At 31.5% G+C, this 17,878-nt stretch overlaps 1 protein-coding gene across 1 annotated transcript; it reads left to right on the top strand.

Moving 5' to 3' along the window:
- The first annotated feature begins 3,890 nt into the window (after window positions 1-3,890).
- LOC122602028 (F-box/LRR-repeat protein At4g14103-like) lies at window positions 3,891-8,665 on the top strand. The gene is made up of 5 exons (XM_043774760.1): window positions 3,891-4,049; window positions 5,320-6,278; window positions 6,363-6,518; window positions 7,784-8,083; window positions 8,307-8,665. The coding sequence occupies exons 2-4, from the start codon at window positions 5,328-5,330 to the stop codon at window positions 8,066-8,068; spliced, it is 1,392 nt and encodes a 463-aa protein (XP_043630695.1). The 5' UTR covers window positions 3,891-4,049; window positions 5,320-5,327; the 3' UTR covers window positions 8,069-8,083; window positions 8,307-8,665.
- Window positions 8,666-17,878: the final 9,213 nt, after the last annotated feature.

Genomic DNA, 17,878 nt, shown 5'->3' with positions numbered 1-17,878 from the left:
TCTGCTTTTGATAAACTATACAACTTACATACATTGTAAGGTATAGAGGTATATGTCTTATCATCCATCCAACATTCAAAATAAATCAATATTTTGAGATTGTTATTTCTCAATTACTATTATATTTTTCAATATGTTTCCCGCGTATTACGCGGGTTCATAATCTAGTAGAAAATCAAAGAAGAAACTTGTAAAATCATTAATCTTTGGGAAACTTGGGTAATGACATTTTGTAAACAACCGATATTTATAAACTCTGATGATAAGATATTTTCAATCTGATAATAATGAGGCAAATCATCAATTCCTCATCTGATGCCTTATATATTCAACATCTTTATCTTGATAGTAGCTTTTTGTTTAGTGGTCAGTATATCTCAAGCAAATTTGCATTCTAAATTTGTTTGTGGTTCAAAGGTTATGCATTTGATATTTAATGGAATTGACACAATAGCTATTAGCTAGTTGCGAAGTTGAAAAGAGCGTATGACCCGAGTCTTGGAAACACGGGTCCGTATCATCAACTGTGACTTGGGTTTAACAAGCTCAGCTCCTTCTAAAAATTTATCACCTCAGTTTTCGTAGCCCATGTTTTCTACTTCTACAAGAATTTCATTTGACTCCCTAGTTTTACAATTTGTTTTGTTTAATATCACTATTCCAACAAAAAGTTCAAATTGCAACCTAAAATTACATCATGTCCCTTAACAAAAACCCGAAAAACAAAAAGAACTTACTCAGAAACTTTTAAAAAGGAAAAAAAAAAAAAAAACATGCCCTTTTCTTTAAAGTTCCTGGATTCGCCACTAATACTTTATGGTATGCAGAGCCGGCCCTATGAGTGGGCAGTATGGGCGACAACCCGGAGCGTCGTCTAAGTAAGGGGCATAAAATTTAAGATCAATCTTATATTAAATTATGTTTGTTTAACTCAATTTTTGATTATATAAACAAATAGAATGATGTACGATGGATCCTATGTTATATCATAAAGTATATGACAGTTTATGTCATAAACTGTTATTAAAAACACGAGAGTAAGTATCCGTGCGTTGCGGCAGTGAGATGGTAGAGATGATAGCTAGGTCATAGAGTATGATATGTCATAAAGTGTGATAGGTCATATGAGTTGATATGTCATAGAGATAGTCAAATGCCTTAGTCGTACGGGCTCCGTCCTCGGATTTAAAAATTCGTCGAAAGTATATTGAATGACATCTCTAATGAGAGTATATTGAATGACATCTCTAATGAAAGAGCATGAAAGTTTAAGAACAACCATATAATTTTTATAATTTATCGATGTACGATTTTTGAGATAAAAGATTTTGAATGAATTAGAAAATAAATGATTTATGGAAGAGAGGAAAAAAAATGATTGGTTGAGATTTGAGCAGAGAGAAAATATATTATAGTTATTTTAAGTAAATATAGAATAGATTGGAGGGACATTTTGAGGAAGTACTTAAAATCAATATTGAAAATTTAACTTTAATATTGAATATCTAGAGGAAATCTGCTTTATAATATACGAAAGTAAGTACCCGCACGTTGCGGCCGTAAGATAGTGAGGGTGATAGGTCATTGGAGGTGATATGTCATATAGTGTCATAGCCAAATGCCTTAGCCATACGGGTTCCGCCGTCAGATTTTAAAAATTCGTCGAAAGTATATCGAATGACATCTCTAATGAAAGAGCATGAAATTTTAAGAACACCCATATATTTTTTATAATTTATCGATGTTCGGTTTTTGAGATAAAAGATTTTGAAATAATTAGAGAAATATAATGATTTATGAAAGAGAGAGAAAATTGTAGGCATTGATGTATGGTACATCATGTATTATTATGTGTACATTGTTAGAAATTGAAAGTTGAAATCTTATTTTTATAATCTATACTTCTATAATTCTATACTATTATACAAAAATTATACCTCTATGTTGAAAAGTTTACAACTTTGGAACATGCGAAATTACCATTTTACTTACACAATCATTTCATTATCTTTCGAAAGATATTCACTATCCTTAAAAATCAAATATTTTTGTCTCAGTTACTTACACGACGCCACCGTAGCGCAACTAATGTTATCGTCGCCGCATTGCGTGAGTACCATGCTCGTATAGTATAGATAAAAAACATAATTATGACATAAACTGTTATTAAAAACATAATTAGATGCCAATTAAAAAGAAAACTTTCCAATCAGAATATCAAACGGAAGTTGCAGTCTTGCAGATCGAAGTCTTTGGGACTTGGGAGGAAGATGAAATCTTTATTGTATTTGTGTTTTATTAGCCTTTACTTATTAAAATGTTCATTTTCACCCCCTTAGACTTATACATCTGAACATACCCTGTTCTTACAAAACCCAAAGAAAAACATTATTTCTAACTTTTTGTTTCCCAATAGTCCGAAAATATATAAAGTGGTTAACCATGATTATTAGCTAAAACTCTAATACAACCTTATAGCTGAAGTTATCTAGCAATATTTTAAACAAGATTGTGATATTTTTAAGACTTTTACTGACCGATTAATGACAAAAGAAAATACTTTAAGAAAAAACAAGAATCGACGCGAAAGGATATCGAGAGAGCATTCGGGGTTCTTAAAAAGCGTTGGAAAGTTATTAGTTTTTCCTCACGGTTATGGGACAAGGAGAGGATACGTGTATTATTTTACACAACATGATATTGGAGGATGAAGATAAAGCTTTTTGTCAAGACTTCAACTATGAAGACCTGACACTAGACCCAACGTATTGGGAACAAGAAACTCCAATGGAGCAACGGATCGCGAATTCACAAGCCGTTCGGAATAGCCAAACCCACAACATGTTCCTAGCGGATTTGGTAGATCATCTTTGGGAAAACAAGAGGGGAAATCAAGTACCATACGTGCCACTGGAAGTTGATGACTACTTTAGCGATGATGATTCGTTAGTTTTTTATTTTTTGTTTTTTATGGAATAATTTTTATTTTTATGTGTTTGTTTGTATTTTTCATGTTTAGTATTTTTAATTTTTATGTGTTGGATTATAATTTTAATGGTTAGTATTTTATTTTTCTATTTATAGAAAAGTTATTATTTTTTAAATAATATTGAGATTACAAAAAATAAAAAATAAAAAAATCAATCATTGGAAGTGTCACATGGCACAAGTTGTCCCCAACTTAAAACCTACCCATTTCTACCTTTTTTGGAAACAACTTTTTTTATCCCACATGTCATATGGCACAAGTCTCCTCACTCTATTCATTAGCTTGGCCACAAAGTTGCTAGTTACGAGTACTAGGGGAACAATCAAATAAGAACAACCTTAAAATAAGAACGGTGAGAACACTTAAAAAACATCATTTTGATGCATTAAAAGTTCATAAAGCTAACATAGTGCATAACTAATTATCATTATTTAAGTGTTTAACAACACATTCGTCTGTCAAAATCAAGAAAATCATGTTTTTTGTTTTGTGCATCTATCTTGGGTGCATATTCTACAAAATGATGCATCCAAAAAAACCGTGATTTTTTCGATTTTGACCGATCAATGTGTTGTTATACACTTAAATAATGATAATTAGTTATGCACTATGTTAGTTTTATGGACTTTTAATGCATTAAAGTGATGTTTTTTAAGTGTTCTCACAGTTCTTATTTTAAAACTGTTTTCACCGGAGTGTTACCTACGAGTACTATTTATAATTTACTACAGTAGTTTTGAAAAGTTTGTTTAGCAATTTAATTTTATCTAGTTTAATCACATCAATTGGATCTCAGTCTGTAACTATGTAAAAACTAAAATACTGTAGTAACTTAACTAGTACAAACAAATTTCTTTTCCAACACAAAAAACTTTTTTATTAAAAAAACTGACATGATCATTTCACAGCTTCCATCTTTTCTTTCCCAACTTCCAAAACAAAAAGAAACCTGTAATCTTCTAACCGCGATATATACATACATACCCATTTACCCCCCTTATTATTCCTTAGAAGAAGTTTTTTTTTACTTTATTTCATTCACCTCATGCTTTACTCACTGGTTAGCTAACCCTTTTCTCTGTATATATATACCCTGTTTATATCTATGTGTAACTGTGTTTATTTTATTACTCCTAAGTCTCAAAATAATTATATCATAAGAGAGTTTAGTATTATGTTCTGTGTATAGTATATGAAGTTTGGATCGTCTAACTAGGAAAAAAGAAAGATTACCCTTGTCTGCTTTTCATAAATCTTGTGGTATTTCCTTTAATTTAAGGTGAATGAATTATTTTTTTGAGTTTGACTAGTTTTAGCTTAATAATAATTTTAGTAAAGTTCCGTGATACTCATGACATGTATCGTTGATATGTTAATTTGGACTTTATATATTTTCCTAACTTGCCATAGATGGTAATCCCTCCCAAAAAATTGTACGTTTTTGACTTTTTTAAAATATCTCTCTCTCTCTCTCTCTTATAATAAATTTGACTTTAACACTTTTGTGTGTTAATACGAAGTAGTTCATACAAAATATATGAATGAATTGAATTTTAAATTTATTTTCGTTAGTATAATTTTCTCCCGCTATTATATAACAAAAACATTTTAAGGTCAAAGTTTAGATCAAAATATTAAAAGTGGGAAGGGGGAGGGGGGTACCATGAAAGTCAGTTTTTGTCACACTTATATGTATATCTAAAAATAGATTGAAATCCAATATTCACTTTCTAAAAATGGAAAGAAAGAACATACAATTGGATTTTAAATTATAAAAGGTCTACTAAGTACTAACATAATGTGAGAGATCAGACTTTATTATCCTTTATGGATATGGACTCTGCATTGACAAAAATTGACTTTGATATTAGATTTTCTGATTGATTTTCAGTATATTTTTTGTAGTTATTGTAGTGGTATATTTTTGGGGGGTACATTATATTGTGTGAAAATTAGATTAATAAATTGCAAAGTGGTTATTGCTCTAAATATGGAATGAACCAATAGAATTTTGATATAGGTATAGTATGAAGTTATGAGTATCTACAATATATGCAGCTATAGGTTCTATATTACTTGATTTTGAAATTAGGAGCCTTAGGGCTGTATTCAGCAAGATATTTGTTGTAGTAGGAATAGATACATACATGTCCTAAGAATTATCACAAAAACAACATCCATGGTCAAGAAGTATTTTGAGAATGATTGGATTGGATCACTACTCACTAATGCGAGTTGAAGTATGCAATAAAGCTGCTAAAGCTTTGATTTTTCCCTTCCCCCCCCCCCTAAAATTTGGTTAATTTTGAGACCCTATGATCTTGATACAGATGAAATCATGAATGACACGGGCCAAGAACGGTATGTGATTCAAAATGTGGGTGATGATGGATATGATGATTTAAGTCGACTGCCAGATTGTATTCTTCATTATATTCTATCATTTATTCCAACAAAAGACGTTTTGAAAACTGCCATACTTTCAAAACGATGGAACAACATTTGGGCTTCCGTTTCAAATCTGGATTTTGACGATTCATTGTTGTATGCTAATGAAATTAACGGCTGGAATCCACCAGAGAAGAGTTACTTCATAAACTTTGTCGAACGAGTCCTCTTATTGCGTGATGCATCAAAGGTTAACAAGTTTCGTTTATCATGTCGTGTTTTCTTTGATGCATCACGCTTACATATGTGGATTTCGTCTGCTGTCATGCACAACATTCAAGAGCTTGATCTCTGCCTCTTTGTCAAAGATCCGTTTGTCCTCCCCAGCTCCATGTTTTGTAGTCGAACAATTACCATCTTAAAAATAGAAATGAATTGCATCCTCGAGCTCCCGAGTAACATCTGCTTTCCAAATTTAAAAACCCTGCATTTATCTCTTGTTGCATTCCCAGATGATGATTCTACCCAAAGGCTTTTTATGGGATGTCAAATTCTTGAGGAGTTGATAATACTTGACTGTGAGTGGATGAATTTGAAGAACATCACAATTTCTAGTTCCACTTTAAAACGTCTAACTATCAATGACCTGCCATACTTTGGCCCACCTGATGGACCCAGCAGTTGTAAGATCAAGATCTATGCATCAAGTCTTATGTATTTGAATTATTTGGGATATCCATCATATGAGATTTTCTTGTGTGATGTGTCGTCCCTGGTCAAAGCATACATTAGTGTTCCAGTTCCACAGGAGAGGAAAAAAAGAGTTGCTTATCGTGTTGTTAATCTGCTCAAAGGACTAAGTCAAGTTGCGTCTTTGAGCGTCTCTGAACATACTATTGAGGTACTTGAGTGGAATCAGTAGGAACTTTACTTGTTGACTTATTTTATCTTGTCTTATAAGTTGGTGACTTTTTTGTTTTTCAAGTCTCTTGTATTTGCAGGTAACTTGTTGGTTGATCTTCCGGTTTTAAAGAACTTGACTCATTTAGAATTAAGCATGGAAATTGGAGATCCCACATTTGGAGCATTGATGAAATTTCTCAACCGCTGTCCAAATCTACAGTCTCTTTGTTTCGCTAAGGTAACACCAACTATGATTAGGGGATGTTTGGATATGTATTTTGAAGTAGCTATTGCGGGTTGTTGTCACAAACTCATAATTAGCTTGGATTAAGAGATTATGTTTCTGATGATATTTTCATTTAGTATTCATATAATTACTTTATGGGCTAGTCAGATTAATACTAGCTGCAACAAACAGATTATCAAAGGGCAAGTAAAGCTGCATAATTACCCTTCTTTTGACTCAATTTGAGAGATTCTCACTACCATCTAAGGATGTGCACGGATCAAAATCTGGCCCGACTCGGTCTGAACCGGTTTGACCCGTGACCCACGGGTGCAAGAAAAATGGAACCGTGACCCGGCCCGTGAAGGTTCGAATCGGGTCACGGGTTTCCTTAACAGTTTTTTGTCTTTTGGCGTCACCCGACCCAACTAACTCGTGACCCGGGATTGCAACAAAAACTTGACCCGTGAACCTGCCCGTTAGGGCTTCAGACGGGTCCGTTCGGGTTGGGTTCGGGTTTACGGGTCTTTTGCTCATCCCTACTACCATCTCATAAGATGCATATTAATAATTTGTTCCCCCAGAATCTTTTATGATTTATCGTTAATTTTATGTATTCGTATCTATACTATATTATAAAACAAAAAGCCTATAAATTTTCAACATTGAACTTAAATTTTCAATATTGATTTTTAGTACTTTCCCAAAATGCCCCTCCTATCTATTTTATATTTACTAAAAATAACTATAATACCCTTTCTCTCTCCTCAAATCTCAACCAATCTTTTTTTTTTTCCTCTCCTCTAGAAATCATTTTATTCCTCTAACTCTTTCAAAATATTTTATCTCAAAAAGCGCACATCGATAAATTATAAAAATTATATGGGTGTTCTTAAAATTTCATGCTCTTTCATTCGAGATGTCATTCGATGAATTTTTAAATCCGAGGCCGGAGTCCATACGGCTAAGACATTTGGCTATGACACTCTATGACATATCACTAACTATGACCTATCACACTCTATGACCTATCACCCTCACCCTTTCACCGTCGCAACGCGCGGGTAGTTGCTCTCGTTTTTTCTAATAAGCCTTTTAGGCAACGGATTATCTGATATTCCAACTCCAAACATCAACCAGGCATCCAGACAATAGCTTCTGTAACCACTCTGATAATTCAATATTATATACACTTACAATACTCATATCCAAACACCACCTCAAAGCAATATCCTTATGATCGAGATATTCATCTTGTTTCATTCAATACTGTGCAGGGATTTGAGCCGGATGTATGTCTGTTTGAGAACAATCTGATCTGGTCATCACTACCTAAATGCTTGTTGTCCTGTCTCAATATGCTAACTTTCAAGAATTTTCATGGGAATGATTCAGAAGTATGTTTTCTTAAATGCATTTTGCAGCATTCACTTGTTTTCTTGAAGATGAATATATGCTGTTGTGAGAATCTCTTAGAAGATCCGAACAAGCATAAAGAGGTCAAGAAGGCGTTCCAAATGATCGCAAAGGGCTCTAAGTCCTGTATTGTCTTATTCTCATGATACTTGGAGTAAAATGTACGTAATTCCTCTTGTTTCTCGGTATATATCTCGTGGGCAAGCTGCATTTGCAGGGAACATACTATTAGTCGATTTCTGCTCTAGGGAACAGCATAAAACAGACCCTAAAATGTTGTTTTGACAAGTACATTCTTTTTGGGTACAGTTGACCCTGATATAATCTTTGTTTTCTAGTTTTTCCTAATGTTATTTGCGCAACTATATTTCAACTTATGTGCAGGGGGCTATATTGTTGAAACGTTTTTGTTAGTTGGTCAGCTGGCTCTACTTTTTTGATGATGGCAGCAAGTGCACCTAGTATGTTATGGTTTCTGTTTTTGGCGTTTCTTTTGACCAGGGTTGTGATGCATACGTTGTGTGCTTTGTAAGATTGTGGTTTGTAAGATTTTATACACTTATAGGCTGCTCCTCTTTTTTGTTTGATTTAGCCATACATATAGAAGCTAACATTGACTATCTGCTGTTTCTCAAGTATATGTTGCTTTTGCTTGGCAAAGTCCATAAGACGTTAAGAGCCTGAACTGATAAGCCAGTGGCGTTGTAAAACTTACTGTGCCAATGGTATCAACCAATTCTGCCTTTCGATTTGTTCATTATTTCATAGTTAGTATTGTCTATACAATGTTTTAACTGGTTCAAATCAGCCGTTTGAACCAGTATCCAGTCTCTAGTCAATCGACCAGTTTAATTATTGCATGTGGATTGTAAACTTATAACAACTTTAACTCAAATGTCAAAATTCAAATTTAATTTTTTAAACTAATTTATTTTAAGGGAAATGCTAAATACAACCTTATACAACCTTTAGGACTGTATTTAACGTGCATAAAAGATCTTGTACCTTCCATATTAAAAGTCCGTCTCTTGATTTTCATGGTAAATGTACAAACAATTTATGCACTTTAAACGCAGCTCTAAGGGCTATATTTAGCAAACTCTTTATTTTAATGAAAAAATTAAAGTTCTTTTAACTTTATCAATCATGTATAAATAAATCTATTTTTTCCATAGTGTCCAAGAAAAGACGTTTGCCTTTAGTCACGGACCATACAACTATTTCCTTTTTCATAGCTTTTGCTATGTGCTAATTATTTCTAATCTTTAATAAAAAAAAAAGTCCTTGAATCACTAATGAAAATAATTGAATAGTTAGATGAGTTGAATGATCGATTGTTTCGCTTTACAATTTAATAAAAATATGTTGTGCAATAAAATCATAACACAAGTCTGACGCTAGATGATCGATTGTTTGTGTAAAATGTTTATACATTGAAAGGTTTTTGTACTTTTCATGTGATCCCTACACAACCTTTTTTAACCATACATAATAAATATATGCATTATATGATTGTACTGTTCATTTATATAATGCATATAGTATTGTATATGACTAAAAGGTGTTTGGATTAAAAGAAGGGATTTAATTTTGAAAAAAAAGTACACGAATCTGAGTATTATTTTTTATTTTGGAAATAACTAACAGCAAGGATCTCTAATTAAATTTGATATCATTAAAAAAAATTACAGTATTAATTATTGTTATCAATATTTAACAAGATTTAAGGTCATTTTCTCTTTTAGTCAGTTTAAATAAGTATTAATAATGTTAGAATAAAACTAAAATAATGTTAGAATAAAAATAATTAATTGTTATTTTTGTTTAGGGGTTTGCTAAATATAGCCCTTAAGGCTGTGTTTAAGGTGCATAAATTGTTTGTACATTTACCATGAAATCAGGAGACGGACTTTTAATATGGAAGGTACAAGTTTTTTTATGCACGTTAAATACAGCCAAGAACTGTATTTAGCATTTCCCTTTTGTTTATTAAGTAAAAGAATCATAAAATTTAATTTAATTATTATGTTAAGTTTATTAAATACAGTAATAACGAGGTAATTTTGCGAACAACCTACACTAATCTTTATATATACTAAAAGACAACTGACCTAATAACTTAGTAACCAATCATAGCTTTCGATTTTATCAAATTGAAAATTGATGATGTCATGCTTATTAGATTATTTAATTAATTAATTGATTAATTAAATCAATACATCAGTTTACGAATATATCCATATTTATGTAGATTTACTAACAATATATAAAATAATATATTTATGGTCCAGTTAATTTAAATTCAATCTTTATATTCATGATTTATGAAGTTATATCTTTATCCATATGTAATATAAGAATCTCATAATCGACTTTCTTTGTTTATATATTTTTCTTCCATTCATGACATAATGATTTAAGTTCATTAGTTTTTCTCTTGAAATATATTCAATATATCGATTAAATTTATGGGTTTTTTTTTTAGTTTGTTTAAATTTGATAAAATAACAAATAATGTATATTCTAAGATTATGGGCTATTATCCATATTCTCTACTTAAATAGCAAATAATGTTATTTTGTATATAGATTTTTTTAATTATATATTTAATAATTTTGCTTATAATGAAGATGCCGTGAATATCCCGTGTATTTAACACGGTTCTAAATCTAGTTTATCATTTAATCTTGAAGCTCTATGAGATCGCTTAATAATACTCATAAAGCGCGCCAAAGTTTAGCCCAATAGTTTACGGTTTCATCATCTTTACGTATCAATTAATCAATCGGAACGCCGACTCCATTTGTTTCTCTCTCAATTTACATCCCCTGAATCACTGGTACGATTTTTCTTGTGTGTGTGTGTGTGTGGTAAGCCAATTAATTATCCCCAAATCAGTGGTACGATTCTTCTAATTCTTTATTGTTGTTGTTGTGGTTTGTTAGAATCTATCATGGCCAAAAGGAAGATGGTACATACCTGCGAGCCAACTGTCCGCACTCGCAGTATGACACACAACAGCAATACTTTCTCCGCAGGCGAAGAGAGGCGTGACGTGGTACCTCTGATCAAAAAGGAGCACTCTACTTTCCCCCCGTGATCAGAGAGAAGCGCCCTACTTTCCCCCCATCCTCGTGACCAGAGAGGAGCGCCTTACTCACCCCCCCGTCCCTGTGATCAGAGAAGCGAGCCCTACTTCCCCTCCCGTGTTCAGAGAGGAGCAATCCCACGATTCTCTCCCCACGCCAACCCAATGGATTTGTTTTAGGCAGACAAAGATACTAGGGGAGATATGATTGATTGCACTGCACTTGGAATTGGAGGTAAAAGTATTCCTTAATTTGGATGTGGATAGTGTTATCGCCACTTTTTGTTGAAAAGGGTTTAGTTAAGGTTCCTTTTTATGATCAATATCCTTTTGTAATTGTGACAACCAAAGGCGCCCCTGATGAGGCTACAAGATTGTTCTTGATGAAAATCAGTCTTAGACTAAAGCTACAAGATTGTTTCTTTCATCTTCTTTTACTTCCTAACCGCCATATATACATACATACATACATACATACATACATACATACATATGCACATACCCATTTACCCCTTATTATTCCTTAGAAGTTTCTTAATTTATCTCATTCACCTCATGCTTTACTCACTGCCTAACTGGTTAGCTAACCCTTTTCCCCTGTATCTATCTATATATACCCTGTTTATATCTGTGGGTAGCTGTGTTTATTTTATATACCACCATGTTAATAACTGTGTTTAGTTTACTTTACTACCCCCGAGTCTCTAAATAATTATATCATAAGAGAGTTTAATGTAATGATCGGGTATTCCTTAATCCGTGCGCATTTTCATATATACACCATGCTAATAACTGTGCTTAGTTTACTACCCACAAGTCTCAAAATAGTTGTATCATAAGAGAGTATAGTGTAATGTTCTGCGTATATGAAGTTTGGAGGAAAGAAGAAAGATTACCCTTTGTTTGCTTTTCAGAAATCTTGTGTTTTTAGGTGAATGACTTATTTATTTGACATGTTACTTTAACTTAATTAATAAATTTAGTTAAGTTACCCATCTTATATAGGTTGACTCTGTACCAGTAGGATTCAAATAATCACTTGTTGGGCTAGCCGATGTATACTAACTGCAACAAACAGATTACCAAAGGGTAAGTAAAGTTGCTTGATTACCCTTCTTTTGACTCAATTTGAGAGATTCTTTACCATCTCACAAGATGTATATTTATATTCCCCCCTGAGTCGTTTTTGGTTACTTTTATGCATTGATATCTTTGCTTTTAGGCAACGGGTTATCTAAATATTACAACTCCAAACAAGAAGCCTATGCATCCAAGCAATATCTTCTACAACCACTCTGATAATCTAAAAATCATATAATAAACTTTCGAAACTCACATCCAACCGCCACCATAAAACAAGATTCTTATGATCGAGTGTTCATCTTGTTTCATTCAATACTCTGCAGGGATTTGAGCGTATGTTTGTTCGAGAACAATCTGATTTGGTCATCACTACCCAAATGCTTGTTGTCCTGTCTCAATACGCTAACCTTCTAAAATTTTCATGGTTATGATCATTCAAAAGTATGTTTCTTAAATGCATTTTGTAGCATTCACTTGTTTTCTTGAAGATGAATATCTGCTATTGTGAGAATCTCTTAGGAGATCCAAACAGGCATAAAGAGGTCAAGTTGGTGTTACAAATGATTGCAAAGGGATCCAAGTCCTCTATTGTCTTATTCTCATGATACTTGAAGGAACATGTACTTAATTCCTCTTGTTTTTCTGTATGATTCTTATGGGCAAGTTGCATTTGCAAGGAACGTACTTTAAATCAATGCCCTTTTTACTAAATTATAACACAGACCCTATATATGTTTTGAAAATGCTTTGACAAGTACATTTCTTTTGTACACAGTTGACCCTTATATAATCTCTGTTTTCTAGTTTTTCCGTAATGCTATTTTCGCGACTATATTTCAAATTATGTGCAGGGGCTAAATTCTTGAAACATTTTTGTTAGTTGGACAGCTGGCTCCATTTTTTTTTTTATGATGGCAGCAAGTGCACCTAGTATGTCATGGTTCCAGTTTTGTGTGGATTGTTAAGATTGTATACACATGTGGGCTACTCCTGTTTTTTTGTTTGATGTAGCCATACATGTAGAAGCTAACATTTTCTGGCCATCTTTGTGTGTCTCAAGTATATGTTGCTTTTACTTGTGAATTGCATAAGATGTTTAAGAGCCTGAACTGATAAGCCAATGGCATTGTAAAACCAATAGTATCGACCAACTCTGTTTGCAACTAGTTAATTTGGTTATATTATATAACTAGTATCATCTATAATTCTGCCAATGTTTTAACCGGTTCCAATCAGTCGTTTGAACCAATATCTGGTCGATTGAGTCCATAAAACGGTTGAACTGTCCATTTTCCCCGGTTGATTAAACACTGGGAATTTTGGAAATTATTTTTTTATCAATAAGAAAAAAAAAAATCAAAGTAATCTTGAGTTTTTATATTGTCATTTTATTGTTTGTATTGTTTAAGTTAAAGAATGTTATTATTCACTTGTTAAGTATGATGCTTTTTGAATTTTAATATAATTTTGTGATTTTTTTTATAAGTTTAAAGCATGTATTTGATTTTAACTATTTAGTATTTAATATCATTTTTAAATGTAGACATAATTTTTAATTATAACAGTTTTAATAACATCATTTCATGAAGAAATAGGTTGACTGGTCAATTTGGTTTAAATGGTTCTTGGTATGATGTTCAACTAAAATACCATTTTTCGAAATATTGATATCTTCGTACTATTTGAATCATGTACTTTGGATCATCATATTGCTTATAGTTTGATGGTTCTCTTACATTTTTCATAGTTAGATGTTCAATTTTATACGAAAAATTGTTAGTGCTTCATATTGTAATATGTAAAAATAAATATTTCACTTAGAAAGGGAGGCAAAGACAATATCCCATGATCTAATTAGACAATAGCAAATGCAGTTTAAACATTTTTTTAATCGAGAAGGGAAAATTAAGCATAAATGTTGAATGAAACGGGTTCTAAAATTTAAGGTTTGGTCTGAAAATTATATTAGCAATTTAGCATTACATAAAGTTTTTTTTATTCATACTAATGCATGTAATTTAAATTGTTGTTTTGTTAGTCAACTTGACTAGAGATATATAGAGATGACCTTTGAAGCCAACAACAATAATTGAATAAACATTTTTCAATTAATTTAATCCACAACTCTCTCAATTGCTACATGCCAAAAACGACAAAATTATTTATATTAATCCGGAAAAACTACAAATATATATTATTTTAAAATTAAAAAAAAAAATACATCATATCAAAATTATAATGGGGGCAGTTGACCACACTGCCCCATTGTGGATCCGTCTATGGTTACTGGACTATTACCTAGTGGTTAACTTTTTGTTATTTAACTATTGGTTGAAAAATTAATGAAAAAACAAGGAAAATTACGTCAATCGAGTGATATAGAGAATTGATATAAAGAGTTAATAAATATATTTTAAAAGATAAATTATTAATTGTGTAATTTAATTATTAAGGTATTTTAACAAATTTCATGTAACTTTTAACATGAAGACTATCTTTTGTATAATATATTTTAGATAATATTAGTTTTTATTTTTATAATTAGAACAATATTATTCAATGTTCGTATAATTATAAGATAACTTATAGTGCGAATGGAATATCACAATGGAGGTTTAGACTATGTTGATTTGACTAGATATACGTTAGATAGTCCTCTCACTCAATACCTAGTAGGAGGAAGAAAAAACCTTTATTAATTTGTCCAAAGATATGACAATTAATAAGGGTATATCTTGTCCCTCAGGACTTGAACCCAATTTCTCTTAATCTTAAAGGACTTTTTTTTAAGGTGTGGATCATTTGATCACAACAGATGATCTAGCTTACGTTGTCTTAATTGAATCAGCGTTAGAGAGCCCATCGCCCTCAATACCTAGTAGGAGGAGAAACCCCAACTAAACCGCCCGAAATGCACGACATTTAATTGGGATAAAACCATGCCCTCTCTGCAAATTAAATTTAAATATGCTTCACTGAAGGACTTTATTTGTTAAATTCTTTGAAATATTTTTCCATGTCTCAAACTCGAGACTTTCAACATATAAATGCTCAACCAATAAGATATAATAAAAAGTATTTTTTATTGGGTTATTATTATTAACCCAGTGATTATAAAATAATAAAATAGTTACCAAATGACTTTGGTATCATTAGAACATCGAAATGATGCATATTATTTCTTATATCTTTTTATATTACATCCCCGTGTTAGTGTATTTTTCGTTTAAAACTTACTTATTTGCATATGTGATTTAATACACTTTGAAACCACTTACAAAGTGACCTAATAGGCTAATAGTTGATATCTGATTTGTACATGTTTACAAAACGTCTTAGCTCGAATCCCACTAGATGCAATCATGAAGGTGGCTAGCTTAAAGTTCAAAAACCTTTAGGGGGAAGGGAGTTGCAGCGGCATGCCTGGCGGGTTGGCCAAGCCGCTGGCTGCACACCGCCGCCATCAAGACGGCATCATAGCGGGCTGGGAGCTGGCGGGTTAAAAGCCCTGCGAGGCATGAGAGAAAATAGTCGTTGGGGAGCGTGTGGGGACCATTGGAAGCTGTGCACTACTCTTTGTTTAATATTGCTTGCTACCTGCACATGTTTGTATATATATATATATATATATATAGTGAAAAATTATATTGAGAACCTAAAAAAAAGCAAGAACTTTTAAGAACCTTTTGAATTAATTATAACCATTAGATGATTTAAATCAAAGGTTGATAACTAAAATGGTATACTTGTAAATAAATGGAAATGAAAAGGAACGGAATGTGAGATCTATGGTATAAAGGGTAAAATTGGTAAATGGATTTCAATAAAAAGTCTCAAATACATAACCGACTCAATGACATTTTCTCACATAAAAAGCCTTGATTATCGTGTTGCCTACTAGATACAATCTTCATACCAATCTCTCTGAAAACAAAAAAATTATTACTCAAAACAAAATCCAAAAAAAATTGTTAATATAATAATATTGATTTGGTTTTGTTTGAGAATTTTTCTTGATCGACAGTAAAACTAAGAAAAGGGGCGTATAAAGATTTGGATCAATAGTCCACTTTTCAATTAACAAGTTTGTATATATGGAACTGCCAAAGTATGCCAGTTTCTATTAAATCTCTTGCCGAATGAAAGATTTTCATAGTGTTCAATCAGACTATGTTTGAAAGAAGGACGTAACCAGTGCTAGTTGAATCAGCCCTTACTCAGAAGTTGACAACTTTTCTATGTTTTACTAAATTCGATTTTTAATTTCTATTTCATAAATTAATTTGGTTTTTTCTTTGACGTTGTTTCTGTTTAATAAATAATTTATTTCTAAAAGTTTCCTTAACTAATACATGTTTGTTATTTTTGTTTTATTAGGTATTATGATTATGATGCTTTCTTTTAAAAATATTATGTTCATTCATATGCCCATATGTTTATTTATCGGTATCACATGTATGTAAATGTGATTATATGTTCATGTATAATGTATGGGCATATTTATGCAAGTATTTTGTAGATGAATATTTAATGAGATATAGCTGGCGATCACATATGCATGAAGAGTGCTATGAACATAAATATGCAAATGGAACACATGTATGCAAGTATTTTGTAAAAAATATCACATGTGATAGTTGATGATCACATGTGATAGTTGATGATCACATGTGATAGTTGATGATCACATGTGCATGTAATATATGTGTTTATCAAAACTAATCTTATACAAATAGAGCACATATATGCAAGTATTTTGTAAAAAAAAATGTTTCATAGGAATAGTTATGATCACATGTGATAATTGATGATCACATGTGCATGTATTATATGTGTTTATCATAATTCATATAGTTTTTTTTTTTTTTACATATGTGGATCCTCCATGTGAATATACATCTTTTAATTTATTATTAACTTTTAATGTGAGAAAAAGATTTTTTTATAAATTTATGTTAGAAGTATATATTTAAGTTGTTCATATGTGTAATATTAGAAAATTTTGATATTTATAAATGAAGTTTGACACATGTAAAAAATTCATATATGTAATCCTTCCAAAAAAATGAAGATCAAGTCGAATTAAAAAAAATATTTGTACGTTGGTTAAAAAGATGAATGTAATTGAGTGGATTAAGAAATACAAACACTCCTATAATTATGGAATTTTTCAAATACGTAACTACTCATAAATACTATTAATTATAATGAAATAACAAATTTACTATTATATCCTTTTAAAAAAGGTTCTTAAAAGTTCTTGCTTTTTAAAGGGTTTTCAAAATAACCTTTCCATATATATATATATATATATATATATAATGTATGTATTTTTCATGTAAAGAAGACATTATTGAATTAATTTGTATATTTCGTTTTAGGCCCTTGAACTTTTATTTGCTTATATAATACTACTTCTAGTTTTGTATAGTTTAAGTTTAAACCCTATTTTTTAGTAAAAAAAATACATTTTGTTTAAATTATAAATGTTTGTTGTTATTATGAATAAAGTTTTATAATTATAAAGTTTAAATCATGTTTATACAATTTTTAGTTAATTTTAATGAAATATTTAAGTTTTTATAAAAAAAATAATTTTGGGAGGGTTGAGAAGGTCATGAATGCCGTTGAAAATGGTTGGGAGGGATGGCTGGCAGGGTTGAAAAGGAAAATTGAGTTGGAAGTATTTAATTATTTGGGAGGGATGAAATTTTGGGAGGCATGATTTCTCCCTTACGGTATATCCGTTATCCGTTATTCGGCGAATGGGAATAACTTTATCCGT

This window comes from Erigeron canadensis, chromosome 5 (assembly GCF_010389155.1).
Source record: "Erigeron canadensis isolate Cc75 chromosome 5, C_canadensis_v1, whole genome shotgun sequence".
NCBI lineage: Eukaryota > Viridiplantae > Streptophyta > Magnoliopsida > Asterales > Asteraceae > Erigeron > Erigeron canadensis.
Note: the sequence above shows the minus strand (reverse complement) of the source record. Positions and strands in the feature narration are given on the sequence as shown.